The sequence below is a fragment of the Contarinia nasturtii genome, unplaced genomic scaffold (genome assembly GCF_009176525.2).
Source record: "Contarinia nasturtii isolate CC-2019 unplaced genomic scaffold, AAFC_CNas_1.1 Cnas_scaffold_695, whole genome shotgun sequence".
Taxonomy (NCBI): Eukaryota; Metazoa; Arthropoda; class Insecta; order Diptera; family Cecidomyiidae; genus Contarinia; species Contarinia nasturtii.
In genome coordinates this window covers 70506-93480 of record NW_022198046.1, presented here as the reverse complement: position 1 = coordinate 93480, position 22975 = coordinate 70506, and the positions used below count along the sequence as shown (strand labels likewise).

Sequence of the window (22975 nt, the reverse complement as noted above, 5' to 3'; positions counted from 1 at the left end):
TTTTATTAACTAAGAATTCGTTTTAAATTGACATGTTTTATTTTTATTTACATTACATAAAATAAATACATTTACTTAATGGAGAATATTTGAAAAAAAAATTGTATCAACAATTTCTAATGTCTAGATTAATGCTTTTTATGATATTAAATTTCAAGATTGTGATTTATTTTTCTATTGAAATTGAACAAATCGTCGCCGTCGTCTTTGCAGAAATCCGGCATTTTTGAAGATTTTAAATACTTGTTCACGAACATCCGGAATTTTGTCAGCTTCTCTTTCAAAAACCGGTGCTTCTTTATCCGTGAGCCATGACTCATTGGCTAGTCCAGCGGCCACTTGTGGATTGCTGTAAAATCGATGGGATTTTGATAACTCCGGTGGCAATTGTGATTCGGCAATCGAATTTTCAACAACAGCTGGATGAGCGATTTGTGATGTATCTGAGACGTGGAATGGTGGACCCTGAGCTAAAACACGCGGTTGGCGTGGATCACCAACATATCTATGTTCATTAGTAATAAGATTATCGATAAAACAAATTATCAAATGAAAATATATGATAAGTGAATGAAAAATTCAGTACATACGTCAGCGGTGAGTTAACGATTTGAGCGAAGCAAATATCGATCACAACAATCAACAGTGAAATTGATTTAATTATTGACGCCGACGACATCTAAAAATTAAAAAGTGGAAAGTTTAAATTGAATATTTAAGTTCATCCAAATCATACTAGGAAATCTTAAAATAGTTTATTCCGTACAAATATCAAGTGCATATATTTTTATTTATTTTTTTACTTTCGTTTCCGTAGATCACTTCATTGCGACATAGTTATTGGTGCGTTACGACACCAGGAAATGCGTACCAATTTAAAAACTCTACAAAACCACGTAGAAACTAGTTTTGCGCATCAAAGTTTATGCAATTTCACTGTAACTTGTGTTTTTTTTTTTAACAAAAATAATATTCATTATCATTCTACATTTTTGACAGTATAAATAAACTACTTTTACCTTTAATTTGATTGGACCAAACCAATAGATTTACTGAATTTATACACAAAGACTTTATTAACGACACGAGATTGATCCAGATGATTCGTTTAGGTTCACGCTCTGATTGCAACTGTTAAATGCATGCAATGAGTATCATTCTTTTATGTAATTCGTCCGTTTGAGATGCGTACGCGTTTTATGCTTGTTTTATACTGAATATACATGAAAATTATTACTCTTCTTGCCCACCTTTTCTTCCTTTCGTGGTCATGCGAAACATTGCTTGTAGCTTGTGGAAATATATAAACGAATGAGGACAGAAGCAAAAAATATGAACAACATTGTCACGTATTTATTTCCTATATCGTGTACATAAACAGAGACTTGGTATGGCATAGTATACACTGAACAATCTGATTTTAATCATATATACTCAATTATTTCTTACAAGATCATCCAAATATAATAAGTTAGAATGAGAGAACAATGTATAACATGTCTTTATAGCGCGTGTCATTATTTTCACTTTTTTTTATTTATACACCATTCGCTCAAGGAACTATAACCGTATTTCTAATAATTCAAAAGCTTCCAACGTATGTGTGATCAGTGATCACGATACAGAATCGTTTTTATTTTGTTGTGATTTTCTCATATGATTACCTTTCCTACCATTTGATTATTTTAGATCATATTCTATAAATATTACAAAATAATAACATTCACTTTCACTTCGATTAAGTGCACAAAAAGTTGAAAAATGTGAGCTCGTGAATATTGCACCTTGATTGTCTTTTCTGAGAAACAAGGCTAATCGATCCTATGCATGTGTATTAAACTGAAGCTCAGAATTATTCGAGGATTTCTAGTTGCATTCAAATAAATCGATAAAAATTAAAGGGTATATTGTATAAATTTTGTCGTCTGATCGATAGGTCAGCGTATGTCTCAAGATCTATATCTTATATGGAAATATTATTCAATAGTAATAATATATCTCCAAAAAAATTGCTGTATTTCATATGTAACGTATAATTGATGATTTCCTCTATCCATGTTACATAACACTAAAGAACGAGGTGCGCTAATGTATGTTCACTCAAGAGCAAAGTTTCTTCCGTATGTAAAAATAAATGTTAGATGTTTGAGCACGTGACATACAAGAGATGATAATCAAATATTATGAGAAACCCACGGAAGTTCCCGAAAGTATTCTGTACGCAAGCGCATGTCAATTTCACTTCTCCACACAAAAATGTTGTAAAAGTATTGTACACCATAAAGCCACATTTTTTCTACGTTTTTCTTTCTATCGGAGAATTCATTCGTAAGCGTCGGATGATTGTATTAATAATAATACTATAGTAATAGTACATTGTTAGAAAGGAAAAAAAGAAATTAATATCTGAAACTGTGATGAACTTCCGTGCTGTGATAAATAGAATTTCATGCATCATTAATTGCCTACTCTCAGGGAATTTTTAAGAGAGAGAGAAAGAGTGAGAAAGAGAGAGAGAGAGAGAAGTTCAAATGAGAAATATTCTTAACAGCGAAAATTGAATTTTCTGTTGTATTCTTGTTGATACGAACACATTATGTTTAAAAAAACAACACATTTGATGTTTTGACATATTTGCAATCCATTTCAATTTCAAGCTAGGGGACGGAAACCATTTGCTAGTTTTTTAACTTAGAAAAAAACTAGCAAAAACTAGAAAAATTAGGAAAAATTGATCCGCCATTTTGATATTGTGCCATGATTTGGTAACTAAATCTATTTTACAAGTCGAGTATTGATAGAAAGAAGTATTTTATGCACGATTTTGTGTTAAAAAAAGAACAATTAAACTAATTTTAACTATTATAAATGTAAATTTATTCAAAATACATAAAAATATGTCTGAACAACAAAACGTCAAAATACTTCATTGTGTCAGTACAATCATTTGATTGTCATTTGACAGAACAAAAAACTAGAAAACTAGCAATTTCATAAAGGAATTTTAGCATTATTAGATTATTCAAGCAATAAACTAGTAAATTAGCTATAAACTATAAAAACTAGCATTGGTTTCTCTCCCCTAGATTTCAAGGTTCGAAAAAAAAATAGATTGTTGAGCATATTTTTTTATTTTATTTTTTTTTTTTTTTTGAATTACTTGAACATGTTCTTGAAAGAATGACGGCGATTAAATTATCTAACTCAAATTTTGCAAAATTTTGAAATCATTTCACTGAAATGAATGTATTGACAGTGACGTTAACGATTATATTATATCCTGTAATACAAAGTTAATGACATAAATGACTTAAGGACGCATGAGATCAACTTCTATAAAAAAAATTGGACTTTATAAATGTTCAATTACAAATAAAAATGTATACTCTTGAATTAATTGTACAAATTGATACATATTTGCTTCATATAAACGGTGTACTTGTGAATGTAAAGTTTTTATTACAATTTCGCAAAAATAATAAGTTATATTAATCATACAACCATATCCGCAGATGTAGATACCTCTTTTTGACACTAATAGCAATCAACCTTGATCATTCAAATCTTTTGATTCAAATGTTACTGCTTAATTTTGTCTAACTATTGATTTTTTTTGGAAAGACATAGTTTGGATGATGAATGATTTTAAACAATTATTCCAAAGCTTTACTATATCTACAAAAATATACAAATTAAGTATAAGAATTAAGAATAAGTATATTCAATTTGATTGATTCATTTTGTGAATCATATCATATCTTGTATTAGAACCAAAATCAAGGTAAATAGCCTTGATCGTGTATTTCAAACCAGTTCAAATATTCAATGAAATTCATGCACAATTCAATGAATTCAACTGAACAGTATATGATATAGACTCTATATATGGTTATGTTTTTGTTTGGAAGACATCAATTCAAATATACTTGCTCCAAATTCCTTAAATTGCATAAAACCAGACACGTGTTTATTATAGACGCAAATTGTTCATATTTAATACAAAGTGAAAATTTATTATAAATAAGTGTTAATTTGATTTTGGCGGAACCGCTTTTTGTTGAGCAAAATCTTGTGATACGGGCTGAACATAAATTATTCGTTGACTTGCTGTTGATGGTGTTGTCGAGATAAAGACTCCAGTCGAACTAGTTGATGGTGTTTTGGTTTCATAGTTTGCTCTAGTCGAATCATAGTTGTTGTTTGCCCTATTTTTGTTGTCGTTAAATTCTGAGCTATAATTATTTCCATCGGGAGATTCATAATTGTTGCTCTGCTGGTATTGTCCACTTGTAGAATTATCGGCTTCAACTACTTCTTGAACAGTTGTAACAGGCTTCGAAAAGACAATTCGTCGTTTATTCACTGTTTCTGTTGGTATTGCCGTGGCTGGTGGTGGCGTTACTGATACCACGCGAGCACGTACATTTCCAACGTCTTTATATTGCGTATTTTGATTATTATCGTTTGTATATCGGGATTTGGATTGATCTTCTGATATTCCACCATTTCCCGTATATAATTCAATCAATTGAGCTTGTTGATTATTTTCAAACGAGGTTTGATTACGATTTTTAGTAGAATTACGATCTTTTGATTCTATTATAATAGATTGATCATAACCATTAAATGTGTCGGGTTCTCCATTGGATTTTGTATAAACATTAAATGCTTGCGGAGGGCGATTCGGTTCATTTGTGTATCGGCTCGATGGCAATTCATAATAAAATTGGTCTGGTTGTTCAGCTCGGTACTGAGAAACATCACCTCGTGGTGGAAGTTCATTTTGTACTTGATCTGGTGTATTTTCTTCATATTGCTCTGCATAAATTATATCCTGTCCTGGTAAATTTGTAAGATTCTTATTGGCATCCTCATTTTTATCAACAATTGTAACTGAAATTGGCGTAGTTGAGCTTATGTATATGTCAGATTGTTTTGGTGTTGTGCCCTGTGTTACAGTAGAGCTTGCAGTTGAAGGTGCATATTGGGCAGAAGTGGATCCATAAGCTGTGGTTGGAGCATATTCAGCTATATATGATAACAAAAACCAGTTTTATCAATAAAACGTAAATGAAAAATGTCATCAAATTTTAACTTACAACTAGAGCTCGGTGAGTACGATTGATCTGGAATCACAGGTGGTAAATATGTTTGTGAAGGTATTGAATATACTGTCGTAGGGTAAATGCCTTTTGTCGTTGGGTAACTGCCTTCATTTGTCGAAGGGTAATTGTCTTTTGTCGTTGGATAGCCTTTTGTCGTATGGAAGTTGTCTGTTGTTGTAGGTGGGACAAATGTGGTTGGGTGATATTGTGGATTATTATCCAAAAATGGTTGTGGAGGTGCATTATATACATAAACAGGTTGTTGATCTAAATAACCACAGTCTGGCACCGCAGTTGGAAAATACTGCCGATGTTGTCCATAACCGTTTGACGAATATTGATTATTATTGTTATTATTGCTGGGTCTAAATCCTTGAAAATTGTATTGGTTGTAATTCGAAGCATAATTTCTTCCGTTTTCATTATTTTCGTTAATCTCTTGCTTTTTAGTTGGTGAATTGAATTCGATTAAAGCACTTCCAACAGGACGAACAATAACTCTTTCTTCAACATCATAAAATTCTTTTCAAAAGAAGAAACAAATATTCATAAATATAGTTTGGATTCAAAGCTATAGTACTTTGAAGATTACGTACCTTTTTTGATACCAGGACGATGGATCTGATATCTTCGTAATTTTACTTGTTCACCATTGTTCGTGTACGGCATTTCATTTGCATACACTTTCCGATTACGGTTCTGCCTAGGGTTAATCACAAAGAATATAATGGAAATAATGGAAATTAATCAATATGTAATGGAACATAATGGAAGTAATGGAAATATATAATGAAAATCAAATTTGTGTAGTTTAAGAGCAATGTAATCGTCACACATTTGCAACAACATTACTTTAATTTGAGATTTGGTAGTAGTGTTAAGAATCACGTTCTGTTGTGGAAGAACAGAACTACTACTACTACCAAATCTCAATTTTTGTCATCAAAGTATTTGCTAACGCAGCTTCGTTCAATTCATTTGCAAATTGTGTGATCAAACCCTTACTACTTTCTTACATACTAAATAGATTTTGATATTGTGATTTTTTGAAATGGATGTAATGGAAAAATAATCGAAAGAATGGATAGCATTCTTCAATAATGGAATAGTAATTTTTAAAGTAAGTATACCCCGTTCCTTGCTCTTGGATGTTTCGATTCGAAGCTTGATTGTTGTACTGTTGAGCTGGTGGTGGGCTATTGTATTGTTGATAGTGATAGATTTGGGGTACAATTAATCGTGACTGTTCGACTCTCGATGTTGCTGCAAGCGGTGCATAATTGTATTGTGGTGGCCCAAAAACGTTCACCTAATAGTATAATCAAACTCTGTTATTCATGTGTTTTCAAATCTTCACAAAAATTCAGTCTTGACGAATAAAAAAAGGACAAAAAACTCACGGGTTTTAAATATGTTACTGGGTGTGTTTGTGTTTGTGAAAACGTATGACTTACAGCAGGTGGTGTACGCACAGCATATGGATGGACAGCATGTGGATGTGGAGCATAAACAATGGGTTGAGAAGCAACTGGAACATCATACTCAAAAACTGGAACGACTGTACCACCACAAAAAATTGCACAAATTGCAACTAAAATAACCACAATGTACCTCATCTGAAACCAGATTTTTGAGAAAAATAAACTAGTATTATTATTAATATTACTTTGAAAATCAAATTTTTACTTTTTATACGGCTACTTTTTCGTATACTACTTTTGTTCTGACAGGTGGAACCTTACATCAGAAAATTCACGCACAAAATAAACTCATTCATGCGTTGGTTGTCTTATATACGAAAACATTGTGGCGATGCTCATAGAAAAAAAGGTGCATTCAAAATGCATTACATTTTTAGATAAAGCGAGAGTTCTAAGACAAAAATGTGACGCAAAAAATAACTTCCAATTATGTCAACAACCAGTTTTTTCTTTGTCTAATTCTCTGATTCTAAATGGAAAAACGAAAAAGAATATAGAGCTTTCGATTTTCAAACAAATAGCATCGTTTTTTTTCTTTAATTCTTTTGATTTCATTCCCCTTGCGTTCATTTGTGTGGATCACCTTGTCGATTTGCAATCGTGCCGTTTGATTTTCAGTCACAACAATTTCAGTCAGATCACGTCATTTTATATAAATAATAATGGTTACATATCCGCTGCTAATATATGTAAACACGTCGAAGCATTAATGTTTTGTTTTGGCGTAAGCATCGCAATGCCAAAGGACATTGTATATTTGTTTACTCTCAATTTAAAGTTTTTCTCAAATGAACTAAATTTCAAAAATCAAAAAAAGTTTTCCAATTTCAAGTGTATATGGAAGCTATTTAAAAAAATATATATTGATGATATATTAAATGATATTTCAATCCTTTTAATTAAAACTGATGATAGTGCTTAATTAGTTTTTGTATCTATGATGGGGAGTTATATATGGGGTCAACATATAGTCACTTGAACATTGGACTTGACTTGTAATGAATGCAAAAATCAAACGAAAGATGTTACGCTGTGCAAGGCCGTACATGTTCCATAAAGATCTACTTGACGTATCCAATTTTTATGGTACTAATGAATAAATTTGTAAAGTACACATTTTGTCGGCATCCGAAATAAAAGAACAAAGTTTTTTTTTCATAAATGCAAGATTCTATTCCAATTTGTAGATGTGAAAATAATTTGAGAGAAGAAATTACGTAATTTTAAATGGTTGCTATCATATAATAGAAAATTTAAATTATTGTTATTGAAGTTCATTGTTCTATATAGCACTAATTACAACTGAATGCGAAATTGTTCTCACGATTTTGTCATTTGCAAAATAAAAACATGAGACGTGCTTCAAATATACTAATGTTAAATGTGCGTATGATGCGTTCATTGCTTGTAATAGTCTTGACTTAATACTAATCCATATTGAAGCATTTGAAATATTTGAAATATTATTATAGTATTATCGTGTGCCTTATATAACTCAACATAATACTATAGCCGCCACTGTGATTTATTATGGTTCATATGTGAATTTTTTCGAGTATTTTGGAGTATTTTATTCAAAAATAAAATAATAATTTTATAAAATTTTCCAACTAATAATCAACAAAAGAAACAAATTTCAATTCGTCTTCTTATATAGATAAACGTATGAAATTGATGTGCATTTATATTTACATTTAGTACATATACTAATAAGTCCTCGGTAGTATAGTGGTCAGTATTCCCGCCTGTCACGCTGAACAGAACGCGGGCGACCGGGGTTCGATTCCCCGCCGGGGAGGATTTTTTTTTCTTTTTTCTTCATTCTTTCATTCTTCACAACGGTGATACATTGAAAACTGTTAAAATAAACAATATTTATAATTATTATTATTTATCTCTTTCAAAACTGCTTGATGCAAGAATTTAATTATATTGTATTTATTCAAATTATATTAAATAAACCACCAAGGCGAAGGAACGCTGTTCGGTGCAGTTATTATTATTATTATTAAACACTGTGTTACCAGTGAACTGTTTTTTGTTATTGTTCAAATAAAAATATAGGGAAGAAAGATTAATAGATTGTTATCTTTCGAAATAAAAACAATTGTTTCTCTTTGAAAGGAGAATGAAAAATGACGAGAAAAAACAAATAAAAAAAGATGTGGTGCCAACGACACATGGTGTTCCCAGACGGTCACCCATTCAAGTACTAACCATGCTCAATGCAGCTTAACTTCAGTGATCGGACGAGAACTGGTGCTTTTTACATGATATGGTCGTTGACGAATATAAAGTGATTTTTAGTGATTATATTTTCATCTATATGACTTTATAATGAGTTTAGTATTACGGTTCTCATTTTAAACGGAAATTCTTTAAAGAACTCAATTGAATACTACTAATAATATCTCAGCAAACAAAAATGTAACGTTTTTTTTTATCTATTTTAACGTTGAAAAATGTAACTTTTTCACCCAGTTCGGTGATCATTTTCATATCCGGGCCCAAATTTGACCGTGAACTTGTGCTTGGTGGCTGTAAAAGGGTGAATTTGAATAGTATCAAAACTATTAGTGTGAAAAAAAAACAAAGAAATTAAGGAATCTATCATTTTGAAAGAAACAATGGATTTATTTATATTTACATTCAACAAGTACATATATGAATAAAAGAGATTTTCAAGTTCAGATTCACCATCAAAATGCTTGAAAAAATATTTTAAATAATAATAATTTAATTTTTTCATTTAATATTTTTATGCATAGTTAAAATTTCTTTAATATCAATGTATAACTTAAAATTGAGATACACGAATAACAGCTAACTACTAAAACAATGATTATGTATTTTTTTCGGTGGAATTTATTGGCTTGGTCCGCCTATATAATCAATTAATGGTTTCAAATATGATGTTAGAATGCCTTCTTCAGATTCTTGTTTTGGATGATAACGTATATATTGTCGTGTATGCTGAGCCGGATGATTCGAAGGGTGATGAGGAACAACTGGACTATGTACTGGTTGAGTGTGATGTTGCTGACGTTGCTGTTGTTGATATTGCAACTGTTTGTATTTGTCAATAGAAACGGGAACGGGCACTGGTATGGCTTGAACTTTATAACCTGAATTATTGAAAATGTTCCAAAGATTTATCAAAAACGATGCCATTCAATAAGTCAGGAAAATAAAAAAAATAAAAATCAATGATTATTATTAGAATTAGCACATATTTTTACAAATATTTTTGGAAGAAAAAAAACATTTTATATATTCCTTACCAGCATCGAGAAGTGCTTGGAATTCTTCTTGAGAAATTGGTTTTTTCGGACTTGTTATCGGCAATGGCGGTTTTCTTGGATCTGTAAGTGTTTGATGACCGGACGGAATAGATTGCGTCAATTTTTTCACGTTTCCCGTAGCCAAATGCGATACTGATTCACTATGCCCTAAATAGAAGAGATTTGAATAAATAAAATAATTCAAGGAATGTTAATTAATTTATAAACTGTCATATTTACCTGAACTTTGTGCAACGAAAAGCGCCGACCGTGAAGGTTGAATTGGAATTAAAATATCAGATTGCGGAGATTGAGCTGATTGTGAAGAATGAACTTGAATGGGTTGTTGTGTTGGTTGATGATACTGTGTACGTACCGGGACGTAGTGAACATGTGCTGCTGGTTGAATTTTTACTTTTTTATAATACTGAGGTTGATCGACATACTGTGGGCGTTGAGAAGTTCCACCATTCGACGGTGCTGGTATCAATTTTATTTTTGGGGGCACTTCTTTGGCGCCATTTCTATTGCCACTTGGGTCGAAAAGTTCATACTTCAATGGTTGACTTGTAACATCTGTCACAAATCGCGGAGTTGGTGTCGGTGTTGGTGTTTGCGATACATGATGCACGTACTGTATTCTAAACTCGGACTGCCCATTTTGTTTATTGTCAATTTGTTGAGAAACTGTCGGTAAATTTGTTTGATCGGAACCGATTTGTCCGTAGTTGTTGTTAGCTACCAATCGTTCATGTTGAGGTACATACGACTGGAATGGGTGATTCACTTCGGCAGGAAAATATGCTTGTTGTGTGTTAACTTGTGACTGTGGGACAATATTTGAATATTGGCTCTGAGTTTGAATAGCGTTCTGTTGGTTTGCTTTAGTTAATTCAGTTTGTATAATTTGTTCAACGCTTTGATAATGAAGTGGTTCTGATTGGCCAACCGATTGCTGACGATTCGAAGACGATGATTGAGTTTGAGCTGTACTTGCATATTGGTATGATGGTTTAAAATTGACCGATTTCTTGGTAGGTTTTACACTCACTTCTTGATGATATTGTCCACGAGCCGGATCATATTTTGTTTTACCAGCTGATTCTTGATACTTTTTCAAATTTACGCGAACTGTATCTTTATCATAAGTTGCTTCAAAGTCCTGAGCTGGTGTCACTGCTGTATAGTGAGTTGGTTGGCCTATATATTGAGGCGGTTGTCGAACAAATTGTTGCTGTGAAGTCTGTGGCTGCAGATGTGGAACAGAAGATGGGGTCGAAGGGAGATGAGTTCGTGATGTATATTTTCTATAGTCGTTGTTATTTTTGTTATTATTTAACTGTGACTTTGTTGAATATTCAAACATATTATCTATGGCCGTCGTGGGTGCAGCTGTTACATAACCAAATGGTATTTTTGAGTTGACACCTTGAGAACTTTTCACCAAATCCGTATTTCGAATCAATTCCAAATACTCATCCTCGCTAAACAATGTTTGGCTTGGAGTGCTTTGTTTTGGTGCCACTGAAGAATAGCTAATTTGCACACGTTGCGGCTGTGTACTTTGATAATTTTGCACTTTGGTCCGTGGTTCAACAGGCAAATGACGACTATCAATGTGAACTGAATCAGGGCTATCAGCATCAATATCTGGTACAAAATTGTAGTACGAAGGCAAAATTGATTGTTGTTGCTATTTATTTGAAACATGAATGAGGAAAAAAAAAGAAAGAAAAAAAAAGTGGGATTTAAGATCAAAAATTATGTATTGAATAAATTTTCCATAGCATTTCCATGGAATGTGACAATAAAAGTGGCGTGTTTGATTATTGTTATTAACCTCGAGCAAATGTCTGGCCAATCAAAGCGTTTCATTTAATTGCTAAGTTTGTTTTTGTTTCTCATTTCTTTATTTTCCGTCCACACGAGTTTACATACACTTGTGCAATTCATGTCAACGAAAAATAATTTTCTATTCGAAATTAGAGATATTTCATTTCCGTGTGTCTTTCTCCAATGCATTTTAAAACACTGTTCCACTGTTAGTGAGAATGGGAATGACTGCATCTTACAAAATGTATCTAGGTAAATGAGTATCGGGGTCGCACTATCGATTCACCTCAATCGGTGAAGATACGAAAGAGAAGTGAAGAGCTATTGCTATACAAAACGGGAATTTTAAATTGAAAAGTTATTATATAAATGTAAAGAATCGTGTTTCACGATTTTTGTATTCGTGTGGTGTATTTCAGTTCACAATATGAAATCATTTGCGGCGAAGATGAACATGAGAATCTCATGATGAGATACGGTATGTTTGAAAAAATGAACAAATCTAAAGAGCACAACTGTTGATTCTGATGACGATAATGACGCTGTAATACCATGGTAATGTTAGTTTAACCTTTTCCGTTGCGAGAAATGCATATATGCAATATTATTTAATAGTTTTAGGTGACCATACATAGCACAGCTATGTGTATAACGAAAGGGAGCTTGTCGGTTACTAAGTTTGAAGTAGTTTGAAATTGAAAGCTATAAATCAGAAAATGCGAACACCTATCTGAATTGTAAAATCTTCATACTTCCCTTTCTCTCATGTCTAAATTGCAATTTTCCATATAAAAACTAAAATTTCATTGATTGTGTTTAGTGTAATAAGCTAAATTCATGCGCGATTTTTTTAACCTGTTGCTGTTGTTGTGGTTCCTGCTCATTAACATCTTCGGTCACTTGTGGTTTCGAAACCGTGGTTGGACGTCGGGTATATAAAGGCAGACGTTGTTGATAAATACTATGTGATAATTGCAGAGGAAATACTTGAGGTCCAGACTCGGTTCCAACTGATGTTGCTGCACTAGTTCCTGGTGTTCGTATATATTGATTAACTTGTCGTTTGTTTTTGGTATCCGAGTCAAATGTGTTTCTTGTTTCTGAATCAGTGGACGATGCGGTAGCATTTGCCACTGCTAAAACTGCTTCTATTACGAATGAAACTAAATAAAAAATATTTAAATAAAAAAATAGCAGTAAATGTGGAAAAATTCAAATTGAAACATGCTTGAAATATTTAATTATTATATAATTGATGTACTCAATATAGTTTTAAAGGAAATTAAAAGAAAAAATATAAAAATATAGAAAAAACATTTTAAATGTGTCTATGTAATAATATAGTTTTTATGAACATATTATGGTGTACTCAATTTTAACTAAGCGCCGGACCTTTATTTTCGCAAAATACCACAAATATATAGTTACGCAATAATGCACATTGATATGATAAGAGTGTTTCAATTTGAGCAACAATAAAGTCTTTACTAAAATAACAAAAAAAAAAAAGATTAAAAAAATCAAATAGACGAAATCTATGTTATTTCCCGCTGCGAAAACATTAGCGTAATGTTAATTGAATTAATTCAACTGGTAAATCTAAATTTAAAAAAAATGGAGATCAACAGAGCGTTTTTTCCTCTATAAAGATATTGGATTCATTTCAAAGTCATTTTTTCTATGATTATTTTTAGTTCACAACGACATAAAATCGATTACTTGACAATTATATATATTTGATCGATAAAGATTTTATTGGACGCTTGGTACTATGTTTTCATGAATTGAGTGAAATTTTAAAGAAATATTGAGGTATTTCGATTTGGAATACATCCGATGGATTCGCTTTCTGAATTGAAAGTTCCAAATTACAAGTACACTATTAACGTAAATATATTTTCTATGAAAAAAATGATAATATTTTGTGTCAAATTCAATGAAATTAACCTCCACCTCTTATGCCATTCGAATGAAAAGATGTAGATTGTAGATGCAGTGAACATTGAGTGAAATCAGGCAATGATGAACTATACTCGCGTTAAAAAAATATCTGACCATTAACACTTTATTCCAATTTATTTCACCGAAGAAAACGCAAAAGACAACCGACTACCATAGATACGCATATAAAGTGTATCATATCTACATCAACGCAGTTGCGGCATCCATACACCGTGGAATTGAACTTATGCGTGACGGTCATTTCAAATTAAATACGATACGATATTAAGAGAGATATAGTGACAAATAGAGTGGGAAAAATAACGACAACAACTTGAATCCAATAAATAAGAAAAAGAAAACAAGTTTCAATTTCATTTTCATCTATTGTGCTGTGTATTTTCATCGAAAACACTGGCTTTTGATATTTATGCAGAACAACAATTGAATTTCATGTGACTCTTTTTCGCCTATACTATACTCACATCAAATTATGTATTTATGTTTTTTTTCGATCCGCATTCTCGTGGACAAAGACATTTAAATTTAATCATTTTGATACGATTTTCACTTTTTGTTGACAAAGAATTTGAATCGAAAGAAAAACTGCAGCAAATTTGCCTAACAATGCCAAATGATTGGTATTTCAATGCATTGCATATATTGATACAACGATTGGTCGTTTAAAAAAGAAGTAAAGTGATACACTGGCTGCAAAATGGCAGATCGTATGAGAGAAATCAGAGATCGAAACCATTCGAAAGTATGTTTTAAAGTGTACGTGTAATTTTTTTTTATTCAATATCTCTTTTTTATATAAATATCTTTTAGGTCATTCTACATCCTTTTTCCTTGAATGTGCAAGTGTTCATCTTAATTTTGTGCCAAACTATATGTGTTCATGTTCAATACGCAATAACTAATTAATTATAATATTATACTTGTTCGATGATTAGAAGAAGCCTCAACCCGGCCTGACTAATTGTTGGAAATGCAATACAATATTATATTCATCACGTCGTTTAAAAACAAATAAAATCAAAACAATTTTTAAAAAATCAAAGAAATAAATGTAATTAATTTTTGAATTATTTCAATCCATGTGTGTACTAACAAAACCTTGACATACACTCTAAGCAGTCACGATCAATATGGCTAACATTACTATTGAACAGGTTTTTTTTAGTTATCGCTTTGATTTGAAATGTATTTGCACGTTTGCATGAAGTTCGGAGTCAGTATAAATGCTCCCTTACGCTGTATTAAAGAAGAAGAAGAAGAAGAACTAACGGTTCAATTTTTGCGTACGAGGGAATTAAAATAAAAACATTAGAGAATATGAAAAATGTACTGAGTTCAAAACCTAGACAAACATGGCATGAAAAACGTTTGGTTTGTTTAAATTTTCACTCATATCACTAATACAATATAGAGCAGAAACACGTTCTTTTATAATAACAAAAAAAAGAGTGAAATGTACAACTTTCAATTTCAAATGATCTGCGCTTACCACAAAGTCTCTGTATGGAAATTTTATGATAGAACTGGATTTGATTGTAACTTACCAACTAATAAATGGCAAAAGAACCGCATTTTTCCGTTACAATGATGCATATTAAGTTCCCCTCTTCACAATAGTGATTATAATGAAAAAAGTGAGATTTGTTAGTTCACAACCACTTTAATTTTAATTGAAATTACTTAAAAATATTATAGTTGATGATCGATATTGACGATTGTTTCTTATTAAACGTTTACTAATAAATTGAAGGGTCCAAACTGGTTTTATGTAAAACTTAAATACCGAAAAAAAAACAAAACGGTAAAAGCTAAACACTATTTTGACTTATTGACAATTGTTTTTTTTCTTGTTGCAATTCACATTGAATTTTAACACTTTAAAATTATATTTTATTCAATGATTTTCACATTTTATGTTTGAATTGAAACAATGTATATTTTTTGTCATTATTTGGAAAAATCCATAAGTCTTTGTTTTTGGTTTAGTAAGGTTTGGTAAAACATCACTTTTAAATAGTTTAAATTTCGTGTTGCCCCAGAGCGCAACGTAATAGATGTTGTCCGTTTGACGATCACCACACAAATCAGCCCAAAATGTCTGTACACCATGCATTTATAAATTTCTAACTAAGAGTCAAACAGCCGAGCAAAGAGAAAGGTCTCAAACGAGTACAAGTGGAAGACGCTTTTAAAATGCAGTTGATTCAATATTATGTGGTGGAAACGCTCAAATCAGCTGCACCGAATAAATGAACCACTGTATATTATTTTTGTCGTCAATCGTATATACGTTATTAAAACATTACAGCACAATTACCTTATATGCTCCATATTAAGGTTCACCTACACGTCGACACTAGTAAACAAACGTAGCATATTAAAAACTTCATGGATAAGGTTCCCGACAAAATGAAGTTGTTTTTGTTGCCATAGAATTTGTCAATTTTTCAAAAGGCTTGGTCACAAATTGGCAAGACAAAAAATCGCCTTTCTTTCGATCGCAATGAAAATGCATTCGAAAGCTATTCGATCGCAATGAAAATATGTTGTTGTATCTTATTGTATTCAGGTGACGTTTATTGAGACCGTTTGAATTTTTCTATTTATGGATTGATCAGTTTTATCGGTTTTAACTTCACAATTTGACATTTTGTAGTCATTCAATGGGAAAACTTATATGCATCGATGAACCGTAACCATACTAACAGTATGATTTTTTTAAAATGGTAATGCACTTCAACACACGCGATGAAATTAAACTCTGGTTTTTATAAAAGACAAATATTGCGAAAGACTGCTATTTTTTATGAAACATATAATCAATCGATTTCGATTGGATGGGAATCACTATTATAATTAAAAGTAAGTAAAATATCTTTTATGTCAGTTTCAGCGAAAAGATATACCCTCTGTATAATTTGACTCATGACATAAAATTCCTGAGAAAATGCATTCGATGTCAAAATAAATATCTTTAAAATTAGGCATTTTTTAGCATGATGTGCGCATTTGCAAGGAATTAAAATTCACATCATCATTCAGTGCCTTGCGCGATAGTTGAAGTGTGTTTTTTTTCTCATCAACTCAATTGTTTTTGTCGTCATAATTTTTATTACCATAAATTGCAAGCGATTGAGTCATAATCTGGACACGGTCACGGTGTCTAGTCGCGCACATTTAGTCAAAACATACTACGGTTCATTCAAATCGAACATCGGTGTATTGCTTTTCTTTTCTTCTTTGCTCTTATGCTTCATTTGGGAAGTGATTTAGATTTGAAGATTGTTTTAAAATGGTTTGCTTTTTTCAACAGTAAAAACGAATTTAAAGGAGAAATTACGGCTGAGAAAATAATGTCGAAGACTGATCAATTGTCACACATAAATTACATGAACGAGTTTTATATGTATAGCACACAAAAATTAGATGCGATTGAGGGTAATGGAAATGTCACAAACATACAGACTCTCTAGGCTATATATTTACTGTTTTTTTTCTTTGTTAAAGAAGTCAAATGCTGTGCAATTTTCATTGTGTAATATATTAAAATAATTGAACGGAACTGATTACAACTTTTCACGTCACAAAGTTGAAAAAACATTTCCGGGTCAAAATATATAATCAAATTTGACGATTAAATTCACTTTCTTGCAATAGAATACGTGTACCTTTGCGATTGTACTATTGCGATTCGCTTTTCAACTCGTCTCTTCAAATTCTATCAAAAAGAAATTTAGTTTTAGTAATAATTTATATGACAAAATTAGTTATTTGTATATACTGAATCGTGTGTCTGAATCGTTCAAATTCTTGTGGTAGTTTACATTTCACAAGACTTTATTCGCGAAATTCAACACCATTTAATGGTGTAATTTTGTTTGAAATTGTTATTGTTATGTGACACTTGAATTAAATGGAAAATCGTCTGAATTTCAATAAAATCGCAATTATTATTTCTACATTCATAACGAAATTTGTCACTAAATAATACTAATTTAATCAAAACATATGAAATATATTTACAATATGTGTGTTTCCAACACATTTTTATCGAAATTACATCGAGTCGTTTAAAGACAGTTTTTGTCGATATATTTATTATGCATTTATTATAGACAATTTTGATAAATACAATTGCGACAATTTTTTTAAATCACACATAAATGTTTGATTGAATTCCAATAGATCTACGCTCTAAACAAAACATGTGTTCTCTTTCTTTTTTTCACAATCTATTGTAATGACCAACATGTAGGTCTAATTTTTGTTCAATGACTATTTGCATCCGAAACTCAATAAAAAACTAAAAATCCCAAAATAAAATTTGGTGAATTATAATTCATTCTTCTATTAGTATAGCAAGCGATAATTGATTTCGGAATCTTGATGTAATAAATTCTGTAGCAAATATATTGGATAATTGAAATACAAAATTGGCAAATTCATTTGGTGAATGAACTGCAGTGACAACCAGAATATACTGTATAAATTCAGAGAAGAACATTGTGCAACTCACATAAAAATTGTTTTTTTTTTTTTTTTTTTTTTTTAATTCTGTGCAAAATGTTCACACTGTCTTGCTTTGATTATTACAAGCATTTAGGCTGTTTGTGAATTTATTTCAATGCTAATTCAGAGAATTGCTCTATACCCAATTACATCACCATTACCAATAAAAGACATGGCTTTGTTATGCGTGTTAATTCAATTAATTCGTTTTTCGTTAATGAAATCCATTGTATTTTTTGGATACATGTGAAGCTACTAACAAAAGCTGAACATTTCTCAAACACATCTATTTCGTGTAGTTTTTTCTTCACTTTTTATTATTTTTACACAAAATAATAAATTCGCTCGCGGATTACATATATAGCTTATTTTGAGTTTTTTATTATTATTATTATAATTGTAGGAATTTTAACATCTTAAATGAAGGAATTTGATGAACCAATTATTGAAATTAGTTTAATATTTTTTGGAAATTTAAAAGTCAAATTTTTTACCAATTACAAGAGTTCGATTGATTTATAGCGTTCACATCAAATCATCTTCCGGATTTTGAATAGTAGCATACAACTAATTAAACAATACTAGATAAGCTCAAAGCGATCATAAAATTTACGGTGTTACTAGTGCTCGATGTAAAGCATAACATATGAAGAAATGTCTAGAACATTCTATTTCTTATTAATGACCGTTGAAATTTTCATTCAAAAGTGGAAATTTTTAAGAATATTTTGAAAATGAGACAATTTGTTGATCTAAAAAAAACCGAAATTGTTGAAATATTGTAACTAATAAGTCCATTTTTAAAAGTATGTTGTACTTAATTGTCTTTTGAAATCGCGATGTGTTTATAAATTTGTTGCAACAAATATCATAACGAGAAAAAGTTCAAATGTATACTATAGTGTGAGAATAGAGTTTAAAGCAAAAAAATCCTATATATTTCTAATGATTTCCCCTTATTCAAGATTTATAAAAAAAAGTCCTAGCATACCAAGGTCATACAATTTTTACAGTAATAGTTAGCAATTTTTAGCACCATACAACATTTTTTTTATTCAGGAAATAGATTTAGTAATGCTGGTAAGTGGTTCCTCATCAATATGTTAAGTGTCTCCCCATCTTAGGAAAGTGCATTGACTCTGATAACTTCTTGTATAATCTTGAATAACACTTTATAGCGTAGATATTTCCTTTTCATTTTTTGTATTTGATTATAAGATGGTAACGATGTCGTCAATTTTTTTTAAACCGGTATATGACTTTCTGTTTTAGTACCATTGTTAATGAATTGAAAGTGTAATGAAAATCGTAATAAATGACTCATTGTAGCGATCGATTGTTAAAAGTGTTTTTATGAGTCATTTAGAATCAACGATGTGCTTTATACATAACTTTTGAACAATAATAATTTATTTGTATGGGTAAAGTTGCTCATTGAAAATGCAAGACATTGTTTTGATGGTTTTGAAAATATGATAATTTATTGCTTTCAATTGGATCTGGCTTCTTTCCGTTGCTGTACCAATTCACGTAAACTTTCCTCTTGTTCTTTCGAGGTCTTAAGAAGGAATTCTCTCTTGTCATCAAGAGATTTCAATATTTCATCGCATTTGCCTTGCTTGGATATTATCTCATCATGAATTTCTGGCAGCGAAGACAAGACAAACATTCGACCAACAGAAGAATACACTCTATAGAAGAAGATTTACACATATAAATATATAATAAATATTAAATTGGGCAGAGGAAAATCTGCGATCATAGAGAAATATGAAAATGTTATGAACCTTGTATCCGGTGTGAGATTGGAAACTTCTTTGTCGGTGATCTCGTACTTCTTTTTCGATGTTTTTAGCATTTCGGTTTGAAGTTCAAACATTTTCAGTTTTTTTGTTGTTTCGATTTTGTTCACTTGCATTTCTGTGAATGCCTGAAAAATTGAAGACGTTTAGTACATTTTTATAAAAAATTACTATGTTGAATCATAAACAAACTTAACCTCACATTATAATGCGTAGGCTTCGGCCGTTCATAGCTTCAAAATTACTTACTCGCTTTAATTCCAAGTCCATTACGTTTATTGACGACATATTAACGAATCAATTATTCACTCTTTGTGCACGATGTGTTGAATTGACGCAATTTTCGTAAATTATTTCAGTAAAATCGCACCAAATGTCCACACAAGAGAGTTCCTTTGTTTAACCAAAATTGGAAACAATCTGGATGACAGATGAAACGATGAAATATAAACCATACAACAGCATTTTTAGACATAATGTGTCAATAAACTTATATGCTCTTGTGTTATTAATTAAATATTTTGTTTCGTCAATATAAATTAAAACTTACATACTCCTGTGTTTTAAATATTTTTTTTAGCTTTTCTTTGTCCAATATATTTAAAGATATTTCAAAAATCAGAATCAAAATTGTATATATGCATAATAATATGGAAGACAGCGGTTTGATTAAAACAAATGATCAAGAAATTCACGAAAAAAATAATGTGTCATCAACAGAAAATATATCATCTGATATCAATAATGAGCATCAAAGTCCTCAATATTTACAACAAAAGCTCTATTTTTTGCTGGAGCATTTGAAAACAATGCATAGCGAACTTCCTGAGTAAGATATATTATTATTTTGCATGAGAATTCCTCAAATAAATAAATTAATTAATTGCAGGCGGTATCAAATGCGAATGCCCTATGATTTGCTGACACATTTGGCGAATGCCTTGATAAATGAAACCATATTCGAAATTGTGAAACGTTTGATTGAGATACAAAATGTGACCGAATCGCATTTGTTTGAATTGCGGAAGCAAGCCGAATTGGGTAAAATAAAAATTGCAATATATTGCTATCCATTCTTTCAATTATTTTAAAATTATTTCTTATGTTTACATTTATAACTAGAAAATGAAAAAGAGGTGGAAGGTTGGATGGTCAAAATTACCGATAAAGAAGAACTAGAGCATATTTTAGCTCTGATGAAAATTAAGCACAAGAAAAAAATGAAAGAAACCGATCAGAAGCTTATTTTGCATTTGGACGCCAAAGTTCTCGATCAGCAAAAAACTCTTGAGGTTTGTGCTCTCACAATCATTAAACATATTTTTTCATTTCTTGACGATTTCTTAATTGACATGCAGGAGGCTGGAGTGCCTGGATTCTATGTAACCTCTAATCCAAAGGAAATCAATATTCAAATGCATCTAATTGACTTTATTCTTCGTCTAAGTAGATTGAAATTCGATCCCAATGCTCAATATTAAATAATGGAAAATAGTCAGAAAATGTTTGAATTCAAATCATCGTCCTGGTTAAAAAAAACTGATATTGTATATAATAGTAAATTTAAATCTTAAAAATAAATGTTATTATCAAAATGAGATAAATTATTGTAATTTGACCATACTTTTTTGCTTTTATTAAAAAAATCATTAATTATATTAATGGATATGTGAAACTATTCAACAGTTTTTCTGTCAATTTTGATTGTATTCAATGTCAGATTTGACGACATATGTTTGATTCCAAGTTGGTAACAATGTATCAATATTGCAATCCCGCCAATGTACAGAAAATATGACATATGAACAGAATTGTATAAAGAGTTGTATTAGTAATTTGAAATAATTAAAAAGAGTAACATTGAAAACGGTAAAAATTCTTATTATTCTTAAAAATTTATGATTATATTATACATTTTTAGAGAATAAAATGGATGAACTAACTGCTCGCCAGAAAGCGACTTTTATAAAACTAGCACACGCTGCTCAAATTAAAACACCTGTAAATAAATTGATCACTGATCTTCAGCGGCAAAAGGAGAAATTTCCAAAAAAAACATTACAATTGATTTTATTGGATATTGGAAAAACAGATGAATACGCACAACAAGTGTATAGAGTCATTCAACAGGATTTTAAAACAGAAAAAAATGCGATCGAATGTTTACAACGATTTTTGACGGCATACGAAAAATTGAAATGTCCGCGAAAAGTAAGCGGTCGTCACATCGAAACTATAACTGAAGATGAAGAGTCTTTGATGAATCAACGGAATCAAAGTCAATCGTGCCCGATCATAACATCACCAACCAACTCGAGTGGAAATGAACAAACAATTAGCAATGGCAAGAATATTTCCAATGTTGAAGCGTCAGTAGATGGAATAAATGAAACAACACCAAAGTCAGCGATAGGTGAATGCATCCAAAATAATAATTTTACTTATCAAATGGGTCAAAATAAACTATTACCAACATGTGAAAGCAATGATGTAACAGTAAACAATATCACGGGTAGTGAGAAGAAAGTTGTGGGAGCGACAAAAGCACAAACATCAATAGAACATGAATACATTCAAAACAACAATATCACTGATATGACCGATAAAATGCGCACCCATTCCCAATTATTTTTCAACAAGACTATAATTGATTCCCTACCGACACAGATCAGTCAACCACACTGTGCGGCTCGATCAATCGCTGAACAAGAACAAATATTGATCAAGGATCTGCTATACTGTTTTATTGGTATACCTGGTGACTACATCACGCCACAGTTTACAGCAGACACTGAATATGATTTTACTCCGATTTCATTTAAAATATCGGATCAAATTGATGTTTCGCTGAGAAACATTGCCCAAGATATACTTCCGATGGCCAGCCATTTTTCAGTAGTTCAAAGATTTTCTCAATGGAACCCGAAGGCAAACAATCAAACTTTGCAGGCACTTAGCGAAATATTGCAAAACATTTTGAATGATTATCGTGTATCCGTTAC

The 22975-nt window shown here is 31.2% G+C and overlaps 5 protein-coding genes and 2 non-coding genes across 9 annotated transcripts; 2 read left to right on the top strand and 5 right to left on the bottom strand.

Annotated features, from left to right (window-relative positions):
- Positions 1 to 20: 20 nt before the first annotated feature.
- On the bottom strand, positions 21 to 1184 carry LOC116341278. Its single transcript, XM_031768237.1, has 3 exons — positions 1020 to 1184; positions 591 to 679; positions 21 to 505 (listed from the first exon to the last, which is right to left on the bottom strand). Exons 2-3 carry the CDS (start codon positions 677 to 679, stop codon positions 175 to 177), a joined length of 420 nt encoding a protein of 139 aa, XP_031624097.1. The 5' UTR covers positions 1020 to 1184; the 3' UTR covers positions 21 to 174.
- Positions 1185 to 3936: 2752 nt separating this feature from the next.
- LOC116341277 (myb-like protein A) lies at positions 3937 to 6894 on the bottom strand. Of its 3 annotated transcripts, none has more exons than XM_031768233.1 (6): positions 6792 to 6894; positions 6506 to 6721; positions 6236 to 6414; positions 5702 to 5808; positions 5100 to 5627; positions 3937 to 5028 (listed from the first exon to the last, which is right to left on the bottom strand). In XM_031768233.1, exons 2-6 carry the CDS (start codon positions 6719 to 6721, stop codon positions 4028 to 4030), a joined length of 2031 nt encoding a protein of 676 aa, XP_031624093.1. In that variant the 5' UTR covers positions 6792 to 6894; the 3' UTR covers positions 3937 to 4027. The 3 variants fall into 3 exon arrangements, with proteins under 3 accessions (XP_031624093.1, XP_031624096.1, XP_031624095.1); XM_031768236.1 differs by having other exon boundaries at positions 6560 to 6721; XM_031768235.1 differs by having other exon boundaries at positions 6506 to 6749; positions 6792 to 6838.
- A 1406-nt stretch (positions 6895 to 8300) lies between these two features.
- Positions 8301 to 8384, top strand: Trnad-guc. Its single transcript is given in 2 exon segments — positions 8301 to 8337; positions 8350 to 8384. It is a non-coding gene; the product is annotated as a tRNA-Asp (tRNA).
- Positions 8385 to 8754: 370 nt separating this feature from the next.
- On the bottom strand, positions 8755 to 8873 carry LOC116341468. Its single transcript, XR_004201160.1, has one exon. It is a non-coding gene; the product is annotated as a 5S ribosomal RNA (ribosomal RNA).
- Positions 8874 to 9350: 477 nt separating this feature from the next.
- LOC116341216 (putative uncharacterized protein DDB_G0291608) lies at positions 9351 to 15760 on the bottom strand. Its single transcript, XM_031768146.1, has 5 exons — positions 15207 to 15760; positions 12556 to 12863; positions 10108 to 11560; positions 9868 to 10035; positions 9351 to 9711 (listed from the first exon to the last, which is right to left on the bottom strand). Exons 1-5 carry the CDS (start codon positions 15253 to 15255, stop codon positions 9452 to 9454), a joined length of 2238 nt encoding a protein of 745 aa, XP_031624006.1. The 5' UTR covers positions 15256 to 15760; the 3' UTR covers positions 9351 to 9451.
- Positions 15761 to 19559: 3799 nt separating this feature from the next.
- On the bottom strand, positions 19560 to 20409 carry LOC116340797 (prefoldin subunit 1). The gene is made up of 3 exons (XM_031767462.1): positions 20223 to 20409; positions 19959 to 20101; positions 19560 to 19862 (listed from the first exon to the last, which is right to left on the bottom strand). Exons 1-3 carry the CDS (start codon positions 20259 to 20261, stop codon positions 19661 to 19663), a joined length of 384 nt encoding a protein of 127 aa, XP_031623322.1. The 5' UTR covers positions 20262 to 20409; the 3' UTR covers positions 19560 to 19660.
- Positions 20410 to 20496: 87 nt separating this feature from the next.
- LOC116340796 (gonadal protein gdl) lies at positions 20497 to 21531 on the top strand. Its single transcript, XM_031767461.1, has 4 exons — positions 20497 to 20802; positions 20863 to 21014; positions 21096 to 21265; positions 21332 to 21531. The coding sequence occupies exons 1-4, from the start codon at positions 20612 to 20614 to the stop codon at positions 21452 to 21454; spliced, it is 636 nt and encodes a 211-aa protein (XP_031623321.1). The 5' UTR covers positions 20497 to 20611; the 3' UTR covers positions 21455 to 21531.
- The last annotated feature ends 1444 nt before the right edge of the window (positions 21532 to 22975 follow it).